This window comes from Mercenaria mercenaria, chromosome 5 (assembly GCF_021730395.1).
Source record: "Mercenaria mercenaria strain notata chromosome 5, MADL_Memer_1, whole genome shotgun sequence".
In the NCBI taxonomy this organism is placed as follows: Eukaryota; Metazoa; Mollusca; class Bivalvia; order Venerida; family Veneridae; genus Mercenaria; species Mercenaria mercenaria.
In genome coordinates, this window is record NC_069365.1 from 73,038,757 (window position 1) to 73,054,788 (window position 16,032).

Genomic DNA, 16,032 nt, shown 5'->3' on the forward strand with positions numbered 1-16,032 from the left:
ATTTCTCAAGCTAGAGCCTCCAAATTTGAAGCACATGCATAGTTCTGTCTACCGAAATGAACTTTACCTTGAAATTGATCTAGTGACCTACTTTCACATTTCTCAAGCCACCGCTTTCAATTTTGGACCACATACACATTGTTTTATACCTAAATGAAATTTGACCTTGATTTTGACCTTGAGCTAGTCTTGAAATTTGGAACATTCAAAAATGGCTGAGTGGATGGCGCCAAGATCAATCTGTAATCTCTTGTTAGGTTAATAGGTTAAAGGTCAAGGTCAGATTAAACCAGAATGGTAGAACTTTTGTTTACAGTGAGCATATAATTTCTGTTCCTTGTGCAATTACTGAATGCATCAAGGGGGGCATTTCGTGTTTGACGAGCTCTTGTTGAAATTAATGTTTGTAATATAATTTTTTTTTGTACAAAGACTATGTAAACTGGTGAATGCAAATGTTGCTGTATGTTGTACATTTTTTACAGTCATTAGAGAAAATCCAGGAGATGATTAGAAATGCTGAAGCAACTGTTTACGGTGAACCAAAATCGCGTTCTCAGTCAGATAGACCAAGAAATAGGTTTATGAAACCAACTGAAAGTGATAATAGTGCTAGAAAATATGATAAACATAGACATGCAAGGTCACCATCAAGGTCACCTTCAAGACAATCAAAAAATGAAAGGTCAAGGACACCAGATAGATATAAACATAGGTCTAGATCAAGAGACAGAGGTGATAGTTCAAGATCTAAATATAGTAACAAAAGCAGACGTTCAAAATCTAGGTCATTATCTAGAGACAGAAAAAGATCTCGTTCAAGAGACAGAAATAGGAGAAGGTCAAGATCAAATTCTAGAGATAGATATAGAAGACGGTCAAGGGAGAGGTCAAGGTCACGTGACAGAAATAGGTCAAGTGGTTCATCGTCAATGAAAGGGAGATTTATGAAGCCTGGAGAAATACAGGAAAGTGGATACAAAGGTTCAAGGTCAGAGTCTTCAAGAAATAATGCCCCAGCATGGAAAAAGAAGGAATTTCAGAAGCCAGCTGATCCAGATGATGGCATTGATAAGTCTGCAGCCCAGAGAGATGGTAGAAGTTACAGGGAGGAGAAAAATGAAAGGAAAAAGAGAAGATCACCATTATCATCTTCATCATCATCAGGTATCAATATTTTACCATACTTTTTTGTAAGGATTTATTTTTCATATGGAGGTGTTCTCAGGGCCACAAAATCAATTGTCCGACTTGCCAAGTTTGCCACAGAGCCCATATAGATAAGTAGAATTTCACCATATTTTAATATATAATCGTTATATGGACCAGTAGGAAAAAGCTTTTGGCAAAAATGGGCAAGTCAGAATGAGATTCCGCCACCCCTACTTGAATAAAAAGGTTTTTATGTAAGATTTGGCAGCTTTACTTTATAATATGTTACTTGCTAAAAAACAACTGCTGTAATTGAAAAGATGTATGTATCTGAGATTGTTTTCATCTTTGCAACATGTTATAGCACAAATCATTTTAAAATGCTAAACAGATAAGAGTAGGCTTTTGTGGTATTAGCGCAATGAGCAAGCAGATTGGTACAAATTGTTGCTATTTGCTCTTGCCTTACATACACTACATTTTCACATTTCTTTGAATGATTTCATAAACTTTCCTTAAGCATCTCATGTTTGAAAAACTTGGAAATGACATAATCAAGATTCTTCGCTATTTTTGGCATTCTAAATATACCCGTTACCAAACAAAGATCTTTACGAAAATCGCCGACAAATGGTGTTTATTGTCAATGATTTCATTAGGGGCCTTATAGTTTAAGACATGGTTAACTAGGAAATGATACTCACTACAGATTCCAGTTCAAGTAGCAGTGATGAGGATTCTGATAGAGGTCAGAGGTCAAGGTCAAAACAGGATGAAAGACCAAAATCACCTGTGAGGATTCTGTCAGAAAAAGAGATGAATGACCTAGGTGCTAAGATTGTCAAGGCAGAAATTATGGGAAATGAGGTATGTTAGTTTCCTTTGTTTTATTATGTCTCCCACCACACAGTGGTGTGGGAGACATATTGATTTACTCCAGTCTGTGTGTGTGTCTGTGTGTCTGTCTGTTTGTCTGTCACAAAGCTTGTCTGCACTAAGTCGAACATTTCTCATCTGATCTTCAGCAAACTTGAACAAAATGTGTTTGACCATGAGACCTCGGCCAAGTTCGATAACTAGCCAAATCCACCCAGACACTTTTGAATTATGGCCCTTGAATTACTGATTGGATCCATTCATCACAGCCATCGAGAGACACTAGACATTTTTCAATGGGGTCCATTCATCAAAGCCATCGAGAGAAACTAGACATTTTTCAATGTTGCAATTGTGGGAGACATGCGCTTTTCTCAAAAGCATCTGTAGTTGTTTATATATGCTTCCACTGTTGGGTGAAAACCAATTTTGGAGGCTATAGGTTTGTGCTCCATCTGTTGTCTTGAAATTTTGGATGTGATATATTTTTATGATTGGATATTCATATACCTTGTACAGATATTCACAATAACAAGAAAATATGTTGCTTGCAAGATTCAGATCCATATCTCAAATGTCATGGCCATACTTACAGCTATTTTATGTAATTTCTTTTTGGCAGGTCTATAGCTTTTAACAGAATGATTGATATTTAAATAACCTGGCATACTTGTTTACCTTTAGCATACTATGTGTTCCATGCAAGAATAGACCATTATCTCAAAGATGAAATTAACACTTAGATTTAAAGGACTTTTTTATGCCCCTGAAATTTTTTTTAATCACTTAGATTTAACCTTGTCGTCCAGATGTATGCCTGTCCGAGTTTGTGTTGTGCATATCTCAAAAAGTGTTTGATTCATAGTCATCAGTCCTCGCAGGATTGTTAATCAGCATGTGAAGTTGTGCATCTGAGATTTTGTTTTGAATTTTACTCAGCCAGATTGGAGTTATGGCCCTTGACTTAGTAAAAATATACATAAAGGTCTAAAAGTTTTGTTGAACATATCTCAAAAGGTATTTGACCAAGGGTTGTGAAATATTATAAGAATATTATTCAGCATGTGAAGTTGTGCACATGGGGTTTTGTTTAGGATTTCACTCAGCCAGACCAGTGTCATGGCCCTTGACAATCAAAAGCATGCATAAAGGACCTTCAAGTGTGTTGGTAGTTATCTAAAAATATTTAACCTAATGTCATGAAACCATAGGTTGTGCACCTTGGGGTTTGTTTAGGACTTATTTCAGCAAGGCCATGGTTACTAGTGTAGGCCTTTACTTGGTCAAGATGTGCATTAAGAGACTAAAAGTTTATCTTGCACATATCTAAAAAGTATTTGATCTTGAGACATTAAACTTAATTTAAATGTTTTTCAGTAGCAGAAGTGACTTTGTACATTAATATGAACTGCAAAATGTCTTACAAGGTCTAATGAGGAAACCATCAAGCTGGATTCCAGAAGGTTGGTTCTTCTACCCAGGTGCCCACCCATACAGATAGTGTTAAATCATTTAATTTCGTGGGCACCAAATTTCATGGTATTAGGCTAGTGCACTTATTTCATGGAAAATTAAATGTATGGGATTTTGTTCTTTGAACATAAAATCAGTGGTAAGTTTACTTGCTCACTGGGATTGGATTTTGTGGGTTGTTCAGCTATGAAATGTGTGAAAATTTGTCCCTCAAGAATATTAATGATTTAACAGTAACCCCTCGAAGGTTCCTCCACCATTAAAAACTGAAAATTTGCCATGTGACCTGTATTGCTTTGGTGTTAGTATTATTTGCATTTGAATGAGTCTAGAGTATATCAGGATTTGATTTACTTATTGTTTTACTTTGAAAATGAATCAGGTCACATGAAAGTTCTTTGAAATAATATTATTAATTTATATTTTAGGAGCAGGCAGCAAAGTTGAAATCCCAGCTTGAAGCAGCAAGAGAAGCTAAGAAGAATGCACCTGCTATACCTCAAGGTCAAAGTCAGAAGAGGGAAGATGATGATGACTTTGTGACCTTGACCCGTACTGATAGATCTGGGTTAGCTCGACCTGTACCAGATAGTCAGTATCCTGCAGAGTCAGGTGGAAAGAGGAGAAGGAAAAAGCAAAAGGTATATGAACCATTTCAAAGCATATTGGTGCACCATATGTTGGTATTGAAGAAAAAATAGACAAGTTGTTGTTTCATACTTGTACCTAATGGTGGGTTTAATGAAAACTTCGTAGAAAGGTTCACTGCCGAGATTGTTTGGACATATCATTAGTATTTTCTGGTTGAGTGATGTTTTGGCTGAGTTATTGCACCATAAATGTATTTTCTCTGCAAGTTTGAAACCACAACCCCTCACTGCTGAAGTTATCCCATTTTTAGCTCGACTATATCACACCCTATTACCTGATGTCCACCACGCCGAGGGATGCGGCTGCCACAGAGGTAGGAAATCAATAACGGTGAATAGTGGTGTTAGTTTTTTGCGCTGTATTTTTTCATTTCGACTTTCCATGAAAATATTCTGGTGCAGGCATATGTGTAAATGCCTAAACATATTATATGATTAATCCTGGTCGCCAACTTTGCGAAATAAAGAAGTATTCAGCTGTTTAAATTGGACGTTTATTAAAATTCATGCGAAAATCATATTCAACGGCCCAATTCGAAGTGTTTACAAAATAATTTGATCGGGTTTACCTCACACGTCAAACGACCAAACATCTGGGGATAATCCTGGCAAGTTTCAAGTCTGTCCGTACGTCTACACCGACGTTATGACCCTCCAAAGGGACTCGGGTACAGTCGCGTATGATAAACTTTACCGCAGAGGGCATTTTTATATGATGCCCATCCCACCGAGGAGTCAAAATATAGGATATCGTTTACGACAGAGGGAAATTTTGTGTAAAAATGTCTATTTTGGCTGTTTGTTTTGCTTTTGAGACCTGGGAGGTCATGGAATTATTTGCAGTATGCATTGTTTATACTTATGTTTAATAATGGGCGATTTTCAATGGCGGACACCGCTGTAACACGGTGTTAATCAGTCTAGATTGAATTTTTATCTATCTCCGACGTCGTTTTGCTACTATTAGTCTTCGTTTTTGTAAACTTAATTTTGTTTCAATTTCTTTTATCATGAAATATACAGAAATAATGATATCGTAAGTCCTGATGGTATCGGTACTTGCGTTCTTGCTGGATTCAGTGTTGAATTTACGGTTTATATTAAATGATAAATCGTTTTGAAAGCAGTCTAGATTGTATATACATTGCATACAATCTGATACTGTACATGTATAGAGTTGTTTTACCACTGAAAGTCTTCGTTTTGTAAAATCATTTTTGTTTCTTTTTTATCATAATATACAGACATTTGCTGCCAGCAATGAAATCCTAAGTCCTGGTACTTGCGTTCTTGCTGGTTTCAGTGTTGAATATATGTTGATATTAAATATCAAATTATTTTGCATTATCAAGCTTTCATACTAAGAGGCTACTGATAGTAACATAGTTTCTACATAAAAGATCCGTTAGGCTAGAAAATTTGAATATATTTGTTGTCAGTAGCATAAGTCAAGTGATCGGTTCTAAATAAAGCTGTTATTCATTAATCATTTACAGAAATGTTCTAAACAATTTATTTTGTATTCATTTTCAGAACCAAAGATGAAGGCATACACGTGTTATTACTGTAACAATGAATTTGAAGTTAACACTGGACTGATTGACCATTTAGTTAATTGTCACGTCAAGAGAGATTTATCACAATGCAATGGAAATAACTAAACCATCTGTTATTACCGAGTTACTATCTGAAATGAAGATTTCATTCTGATCGATCTCTCTTGAAAACTTTAAAGATGTATTCAATTTTGATATTTTGCCCTGTAACTTCGATACATGCCCACACGCTGGTCACTAAAAATGAATATTTCACATTCATTTGGAATCACGTCGGTATATATTTTCTGTCCTATATCCAGCATTCCAAATGTTTTCATCTTATTCCAGTTCCATGTACTTAAATGGTCAATCACTCTAGCGTAAGCTGCAAATCAGTGTCTTAGCTTTTTTTTAAACAATTCTCATAAAAGAAATTGAAGCAAAAATGAATTTACAAAATGAACATTTACAGCAGCAGAACCAATCTATACATGTAGCAGATAGTATGCAATGTCGGAGATAGATAGAAATACAATCTAGACTGATTAACACTGTGTTACAGCGGTGTTCGCCATTGAAAATCGCCAATTATTTTTAAACATCAGTATATAAACATTGCATACTGCAAATGATTCCATGACCTCCCAAGACTTAAAAGCGAAACAAACAGCCAAAATAGAGGTTTTTATACCAAATTCCCCTCTGCCGTAAACGGTATCCTACATTTTGACTCCTCGGTGGGATGGGCATCATTTGAAAATGCTCTCTGCGGTAAAGTTTATCATATGTGACTGTACCCGAGTCCCTTTGGAGGGTCATAACGTCGGTGTAGACGTACGGACAGACTTGAAACTTGCCAGGATTATCCCCAGATGATTGGTCGTTTGTCGTGTGAGGTAAATTCGGTCAAAATATTTTGTAAACACTTCGAATTGGGCCGTTGAATATGATTTTCGCATGAATTTTAATAAACGTCCAATTTAAACAGCTGAATACTTCTTTATTTCGCAAAGTTGGCGACCAGGATTAATTATATAATATGTTAAGGCATTTACACATATGCTTGCACCAGAATATTTTCATGTAAAGTCGAAATGAAAAAATACAGCTCAAAAGATTAGCACCACTACTCATCGTTATTGATTTCCTACCTCTGTGGCAGCCGCATCCCTCGGCGTGGTGGACATCAGGTAATAGGGTGTGTATATGAAGTGTGGAGAGCTATCCTACTTGACCTGGGGTCGGTGTCCTTCCGTGTCCGCACTTTGGTTAAAGTTTTGATGCACTTTCTTTTTATCTTTGTTATTACTTGATGGATTTACTTCAAACTTAAAATAGTTGTACCTCATCATCACCCACATCATATGGCACAAGGGTCATAACTCTGGCACCAATATTTCATGAATTATCCCCCCTTTTTACTTAGAATTCCAGGTTAAAAGTTTTGGTGCACTTTCACTTTATCTCAGTTGCTACTAAATGGATTTGATTCAAACTTAAAATAATTGTTCAACATCATCACTCACATCATATGGCACAAGGGTCATAACTCTGGCACCAATATTTCATGATTTATCCCCCATTTTACTTAGAATTTCAGGTTAAAGTTTTGGTGCACTTTCACTTTATCTCAATTATTACTAAGTGGATTTAATTCAAACTTAAAATGGTTGTTCAGCATCATCACTCACATCATATGGCACAAGGGTCATAACTCTGGCACCAGTATTTCATGAATTATCCCCCTTTTTTACTTAGAATTTCAGGTTAAAGTTTTGGTGCACTTTTACTCTATCTCAGTTATTACTAGATGGTTTTGATTCAAACTTGCCCCTCATATATGTGGGTTCGAGCCTCACTCGGGGTGTTGAATTCTTCATGTGAGGAAGCCATCCAGCTGGCTTACGGAAGGTCAATGGATCTACCCAGGTGCCCGTACGTGATGAAATAATGCACGGAGGGGCACCTGGGGTCTTCCTCCACCATCAAAGCTGGAAAGTTGCCATATGATCTATAATTGTGTCGGTGCGGCGTTAAACCCAACCAACCAAACTTGAAATAGTTGTTCAACATCATCACTCACATCATATGACACAAGGGCCATAAGGCTTGCACCATTATTTCATGAATTATCCCCCTTTTTACTTGCAATTTCAGGTTAAAATTTTAATGCACTTTCACTCTAACTCAGTTAATACTGAATGGATTTGATTCAAACTTAAAGTAGTTGTTCCACCTTATCACCCACATCATATGACACAAGGTCCATAACTCTGGCACCAATTTCACATGAATTATGCCCCTTTTACTTAGAGTTAAAGGTTAATTTTGATGCAATTTCACTATATCTCAAGTTATTACAAAATGGATTTGATTTAACATGACACAAGGTGCATCACTGTTGCACCAATATTTCATGAATTATGCCCCCTTTTTGCTAAGAATTATACTTAATATTTAATGGTTTGATACACTTGATCCTTATCTCTCCTATTTCTCACTACTTTTGACACAGACTCCAGCTATTATCCAATATTTCATCCATCTTGGAGTCATTAAACACCCAAGGAATAGGTCCAGCTTCGTCAAATGTGCCCAGTTTCACTATCCAGCATTGAAATAGTCGAGTGCGCTGTCTCCTGTGACAGCTCTTGTTATGAGAAACTAATATTATGAGTATAAAAATTAATACTGAAACTGGAAAAAAATCCACCAATTTTAACAGTTAAGTATAAGGAAAGTAATGTTATGAATTTGTGAAAAAAATCCCAATGATATAAACCTTAAATCTAAACATCTAAGGTTATATGAATTCATTAGATCATATTAGATATTTATAATTCGTAATTCCCAGCATGACACATCAGCGTTGTTTTATGAGACTGACATGATATGATACTCTCAACATATAAGACATATTTTTATGATTATTTCTTCATCTCTATAGGTGAAACCTTTTTGTACTAATATTTCTTCGGGGTATATTTCAGGTAGAGACCCACACAGGCAAAGAAGGGGAGAGAACTAGATACTTTGATGATGATGACAAGTTTGACCTTAAAACTCTTGTAAGTATTGATTGAAGTCTTTATAAGATCACCTGAGCCAAAAGACTTATGATGAGCTTTTGTGACCGCTCAGTGTCCGTCGTCTGTCATGGGTCATGCATCAGTCAACAATTTTTGCCACAACTTGGTAAATTATGGCCACAACTTACCAAACTTCAAAGGTATTATCCTTAGGTGTCCCCCTTTCAAAATTTTCAAAGAATTGAATTCCACACAAAACTCTGGCAACTGAAAGGGAAAACTAAAAAAATCTTCTTGTCCAAAACCGCAAGGCATAGAGCTTCGATATTTGGCGTGTGACATCATCTAATGGTCCTCTATGAAGATTGTTCAAATTATACCCCTTGGGTGAAAAGAGGCCCCGCCCCAGGGTCCCAAGTTTTACTTGGACTTATATATGAAAAAACTTTAAAAATCTTCTTGTCTGAAACAACAAGACCTAGGCCTTTGGTATTTGGTATGTAGCATTGTCTTGTGGTCCTCTACCAAGATTGTTCAAATTATGCCCCTGGGGTGAAAAGAGGCCCTACCCCGGGGTCCCAAGTTTTACTTGGACTTACATATGAAAAAAACTTTAAAAATCTTCTTGTCTGAAACAACAAGACCTAGGCCTTTGGTATTTGGTATGTAGCATTGTCTTGTAGTCCTCTACCAAAATTGTTCAAATTATGCCCCTGGGGTGAAAAGAGGCCCACACCCCAGGGGTCACTTGTATATGAGTTAATTAGGAAAAAATGCTTCAAAAATTATCTGCTCATATTTCCTAGACTGTTAAATTATAATTACCTGATGACTCCAAGTAATTAGGGGTCACTTGATTGTGACCTTGACCTACTGACCTACTTTCTTGTTTTTTAAGATGCAGCCTTGAAATTTGGATGACATATACAGTTTCGCACACTGATCTTAACCGACTTTCAGTGACATGAATGTGACCTACTGACCTACTTTATATTTTAGCATCAGTTTGACATTTGAAACATGTAGCTCATATTATTCAGGTGAGCGATCCAGGGTCATCATGATCCTCTTGTCCTTCACAGTTACCAATACAATTTTCATCTGTAAGTTGCTGCTGAAGATAACTACACTGAAACCTCTGTTACCAACATCACTGACTCTACAGAGTTAAAAGTCGGTATCTTAAATTTGAAGGGACCTGATGTTTCCAATAATGAAAATTTGGCTTGAAAATGAACCCCTGTGCATTTGATTTGTAGGCTAGTCTTGAAAATTGCATGGAGGTAGCTGAAAGTTTGAGATTCAACTGTATTTTCTTTCCCATTAGATGAATTTCTCAGAAAACAAATCTCTCCGGAGCACAGCAAACACTTTGTCTTCCCAGCAGTGTTTGTTTTAGAGAGGTTACACTGTATACAGGTTGCTGTCTGCAAATTAATCTATTTGTTTCAACTAATAAAGTTGTGCTTACATTGCTAGAGATTAATAGATGATTGTTGGTATTATTTAGTAGGTTTATGTTACTTGTACTAAGCTTTAGTTAATGTTGCTACTAGAATAGCAGAGAGAACAATGTAGTGGCCGCTTAACACCCCCCAAAAAATTCTGAATTGTCTACAGGTAGACTCCATTCTTGTAAGCAATGATAAGTTATCTTAACTCAGAGATTGAAGTCAAGGCATTTTAGATGTAGGAGAAACAGGCTAGTCAGACCAGATAGATAAATGCTTATGGTGATAAAAGGTATAATGCAGGATTGTTTAGAATGACAGTGTTTAAGTCCATTGAATTATTAGATACAAATCTATTTTTCAGGTTGAACGAGAGAAGCTTGGTACAGCAGAAGATCAAAATCAGATGTTTGCTCGGCTTGCAGGGAGGGTAAGTTATACATACAGATAGAGAATAACTCTTTGTTTGTAATCAAATTGTAGAAGTGTGATGATAGATTGAACTTTTGATGGCTTGCAGTTGTTTCTGTCTCATTTGTATACACCTTTGATGAAAGTTAATATCCAACTATTGCAAATTGTTCATACGTCTTGAAGTCGTCTTCCAGTGATTTTGATAGTCAACACAAAATCATTCTTTTGCCTGAACAGTGTTCCTGCTTTAAAGTTTGGAGTTATTTTTGACCCGCTTGATTGGCAGATGGGGAGAAAGATTTACGACCCTTTTAATGAATAATAAGTCAGTTTTGCTTTGCTTTTTCTGTCAAGTGAAATCAAAGTCAAGAAAATTTGTCAAGCCAACAAGTTATGCACTTTTTTGGCCTATTTTCTTTTGAAATATACTTACATCAGCATCACTTTCAGCTCTTTCTTGTTCATTTTGATTACATTATTCTAGAGTATCAATATCATGCTGCTATAGTATGTCCCAGGTTTTGCCTACAAATCTGTTATATTTATTTGTGTCATTTTTCCTCACAAAATGTGCACATGATACACAGTTGCACACATTTATGTATGACATTACCAATGTGGTTGACTAGGTCTTAAAAGTTTCCAGTGGTGAAGCCAGTGGCTAAAACAAAAAAACCAGTCCAACGTGATATCCGAGGGCACATTAAATATCATCCTGGTATGAATAGTTGGTATCAGCTATTTGATTTTCTGAGACTCTTACAGGGAAAAAACTTATTGCTTGGATTTTTGTTACATACATAATATTATACATTCTAGGATTAAATTCTCTATGGTTAAGCTCAGTTTTGTGTGAGAGTTATGTACAAATATACATAAATGGGAACACTGCTTAAGACCTGCTTTCCACCACTTTTCCCTGTCTGTTAACTGCACTTGTCATCATGAATTGACTTCACAAAATAAATGCTACCCCGAAGACCCTGTAAACTCCTTCCAACTCATGCCAGACCATTGGTAAAGTATGTGAAATATGTATGCCAGTGATTTGACATCAAATGTCATATCTTATTTTCAGCTAAGGTTGTCAGTAGTAGGGTTGAACAGAAAACTGTTGTAACTTCTTCATACATTTTCGATAAAAACAGTCTTCCATTCAACTCGCTATTTCTGTAGGGGGGCCTCTGTGGCTGAGTGGTTGAGCGGTTAAGGTCTCTGGCTTCCAATTGATGTGAGTTCGAGCCTCATTCAGGGCATGAATTCTTCATGTGAGGAAGCCATCCAAGTGGCTTACAGAAGGTTGGTGGTTCTACCCAGGTGCCCGCTTTTGATGAAATAATGCATGGAGGGGCACCTGGGGTCTTCCTCCACCATCAAAGCTGGAAAGTTGCCATATGACCTATAATTCTGTCTGTGTGACGTTAAACCCAACAAAATAAATTATCTATTTCTGTAAATATGTAGAATTTAGAGATATCATAAACTTTTGCAATAGTGTGTTGTAATATGGTATTGAAGTGATTCTTTCAGTAATACCAATAGTTTTAGTCAAAATGTGCCTTAAAAAGAACTGTGTTAAATACATTTTGTACTGTATACCAATTTGTCAGTTATCATATTTGTTTATTCATGTTTTGCAATATTTTCTCTTCGGAAATGTAGGTCTCATTCACATTTGTGATTTACTTGGAGTCTGATTGCTGGAATAAATTTCAAAATTTTATTGGATTATTTCCAAGGTTAACAGACGGTTAACAGACAATCTTTCAAAAAAAAAAAAAAAAAAAAAAAACTCCTCCAGTCTTGAGTTGGAAGGTTAGTTACTTTAAATAACTTTTCCTCACAGCTGGGAATTTTTATAACGATAGGGAAGATTTTTATTGAAATATTGAGGAAAATTATGTGGATTTCCTTATCAGTAGAAATGACAAGGAAACTGATAGCATGCACTGATAAATAGCTTGATGTGGGCTTTCTGTTGTTCTGTTGACCATGTCAGACAAAAGGAGCTGTCATCAGAGTTCTGTTAAAAAAGAAATTTTTGCAATGGTTTGATTTTCGCTATATTCAAGAGTTCCCTCATCTCATATTTACCATTAGTTTAATGTAAATCCTGAAGGTCTTGTTATTACACAAACCTTCCTAAGTTGGATATGTTCTGTGTTTCTGTAACAATTATAGGATAATGTGATTTTAAGACAAATGGAACAAACCACATAGATATTTGATTTAGAAACTGATTTAATAACTTCGTGTTTGCACTGTGTTTCATTAAATAAACATTGACATCAATGCCCCTAGATACAGATTACATGTAGAAACCCTATTTGTTATAGTTATTGAGTCGTCAAGATAATCAAGAATAGTAATGACATCCATAAATTTAATAGCGATCGATCTTTATGGTAGACATTTAAATGTCTGTAAATAAGGCCTTACTGTGTGTCCATTTTACGGGCACCTAGCTTTTCAAAGCAGGATAACGTTTTGCAATGTCGCAAATATTTGCTATATGTGAAGCGCCTTTGAACGTGTTTATCATGAAAAGGGTGCTATATAAGTCTGGTATAATAATAATAATAAAAACGTTGCGAACATATTCAATTTTTTTTTTCAAATTCGCTAAATTTTGACCCAGCAAAAATATGCGCTTTTACAATAGCTTCTAGACTGATTTAAATTTTATTTCCATTCTCCATTTACTTCATTAGATTTAAAATGTTTCGAACCTAGTAAAAGCACCAGTCTCCTATATAAAATATGATAATTCATATAATTTGACGGATTTGCCTCTTCTCAGCAGAGTAAAACTTCATCAGACATAAAATGTTTCAAACATAGTAAAAGCACCAGACTCCTATATAAAGGTAGCAGGGTACACTTCGAATTTTGGCCCCCGTCAATATTTGTTATAATTAGAACTTCGCAATTTTGTAAATTAAAGTGAGAGATAATGATTGCTATTTCTTTAGAAAATTTAAACAGCCGATACATGTAAAATTCTGATATAAGTTGTAAAACTAACTGCCGCTAGCTTTGTATTAATCGTTGAGTCACCTTGGCGCGGGAAATTCAAATTACGGAAGGGTTCCTTGCTTGTTGATTGATACTCAGGAACTTTTTCGCTATTTTGTGAAAAAACGAGATGGATGGGCCCCATTCAGTTTATATCCTGTAGTTCAGTAGGGACTATTAAATTGAGAAATGCAATAAAATTGGGCATTGTTCCTGCAGCGGGATCATTGCAGGCTGTTCAAAAAGTGCAAAATTGATGATTTTGGCATGCTATTTTTAATGGAATATGTAAAACTTTCGTTTTGATCACTTTCTGTATTCTTGTATGAGAGTCCTGATCTTGCCATTAATTAAAAGTACAAAACATGCATGCAATTTAGAAAATGGCCACCCTGATTCTGCTCATTAGGGAAGTGCAATATTGCGACTCGCTACATGTAAGGCTGACCGTGGCCAAATTTTCGAATTAAGGTGTACCCTGCTACCTAAAATATGATAATTCATATTATTTGAATGATTTGCCTCTTCTCGGCAGAGTATAACTTCATCAGATAAAAATCTTCTATATAAAATATGATAATTAATATAATTTGACTGATTCTCCTCTTCTCAGCAGAGTATAACTTCATCAGATATAAAATGTTTCAAACGTAGTAAAATCACCAGTCTTCTATATGAAATATGGTAATTCATATAATTTGACTGATTTGCCTCTTCTCAGCAGAGTATAACTTCATCAGATACAAAAAATTTCAAACATAGTAAAAGCACTAGTCTTCTGCATCATATACTTATGATAATCATATAGCTTGTCTCATTTGCCTCTTCTCAGCAGAGTACAAGTAAAACTGAAAGTTGTTAAAATCTGTTCTAAACCACACATCTCCTTCTCTTCTAGATGCTGATCCTGGCTAAATGAAACTTGTCATTGTCTGCAATTACTTTCTCTCCTCTGATTGTCCCATTCTTCTATTTGCTCTGATGAAGCAGAAGACCTTCCATGTACCGAAGACTATGAAATAGACTGATTAGAATATAAGATTCTTCCACTGATTATAGGTGCAGATGGGAATTTCCGGCCTCGAGGGTAACTGTTTAGGCGGTAACGAGGTTCCTACCGAGTTACCACCTAAACAGTTACTCGAGAGCCAGATATTCCCATCTGCACCTATAACCAGTGACAGAATCTTTTTCTTGCATACCGATATCAAGATTTAATAATAAAAATAAAGTCAGTCGAACGGCTTTCTTTTTAGAACTATTTCTTATAGCAGCATATTTAAAGGAAGCGCGGGAAACCAACGTCCGTAAACAGGAAAGACGTCATGACGTTTCAAAGACAAATAACAATGTTAAGTTCCGGTTTTGTTTTATCAGTTGCAGCGTAACCTTATGAATTTTTGATAAAATAGCGTGTTTTGAATCGAGAAATATACTATCAGGAAAAAGAGGAACTGTCAAGGTATTGGATTTTTTTTCCCGTTTTCGAAATAAAATATAAATAACTACATAAATTTTCTACATATATGTAGTTCGTAATACGTCATTTAAAGCACGAGAGTCATCATACACCCCGGGATGAAAGATAGATTTTTCCAGCACCGGTAAAAATACCGGAAATCCACGTCTGGTATGCAAGAAGATGTCATCTTTTAAAGCATTCTTTTCTGGATTGGCAAATAAAACAAACTAGTAGTGTCATTTCTCTCAATTTTGTCTTAAAAATTGACTAGTTTTGGACATGTATAATATAACATTAACATACAGTTAATTAAGTATTTCAGTTTCATTTTTAGCTCACCTGTCACAAAGTGACAAGGTGAGCTTTTGTGATCGCGCGGTGTCCGTCGTCCGTCCGTGCGTCCGTCCGTGCGTCCGTCCGTAAACTTTTTGCTTGTGACCACTCTAGAGGTCACATTTTTCATGGGATCTTTATGAAAATTGGTCAGAATGTTCATCTTGATGATATCTAGGTCAAGTTCGAAACTGGGTCACGTGCGGTCAAAAACTAGGTCAGTAGGTCTAAAAATAGAAAAACCTTGTGACCACTCTAGAGGTCACATTTTTGATGTGATCTTCATGAAAGTTGGTCAGAATGTTCATCTTGATGATATCTAGGTCAAGTTTGAAACTGGGTCACGTGCAGTCAAAAACTAGGTCAGTAGGTCTAAAAATAGAAAAACCTTGTGACCACTCTAGAGGTCACATTTTTCATGGGATCTTCATGAAAGTTGGTCAGAATGTTCATCTTGATGATATCTAGGTCAAGTTCGAAACTGGGTCACGTGCGTTCAAAAACTAGGTCAGTAGGTCTAAAAATAGAAAAACCTTGTGACCACTCTAGAGGTCACATTTTTCATGGGATCTTCATGAAAGTTGGTCAGAATGTTCATCTTGATGATATCTAGGTCAAGTTCGAAACTGGGTCACGTGC

At 36.0% G+C, this 16,032-nt stretch overlaps 1 protein-coding gene across 2 annotated transcripts in view; it reads left to right on the top strand.

Moving 5' to 3' along the window:
• LOC123557611 (CWF19-like protein 2) overlaps window positions 1–16,032 on the top strand; it is a 55,491-nt gene that overhangs the window by 12,260 nt on the left and 27,199 nt on the right. For both annotated transcript variants that reach the window (XM_053543943.1, XM_053543945.1), the window contains exons 7-11: window positions 486–1,167; window positions 1,862–2,019; window positions 3,930–4,142; window positions 8,680–8,757; window positions 10,534–10,599. In XM_053543943.1, the coding sequence (XP_053399918.1) occupies window positions 486–1,167; window positions 1,862–2,019; window positions 3,930–4,142; window positions 8,680–8,757; window positions 10,534–10,599 (1,197 nt within the window). The remainder of the gene's footprint in view (window positions 1–485; window positions 1,168–1,861; window positions 2,020–3,929; window positions 4,143–8,679; window positions 8,758–10,533; window positions 10,600–16,032) is intronic.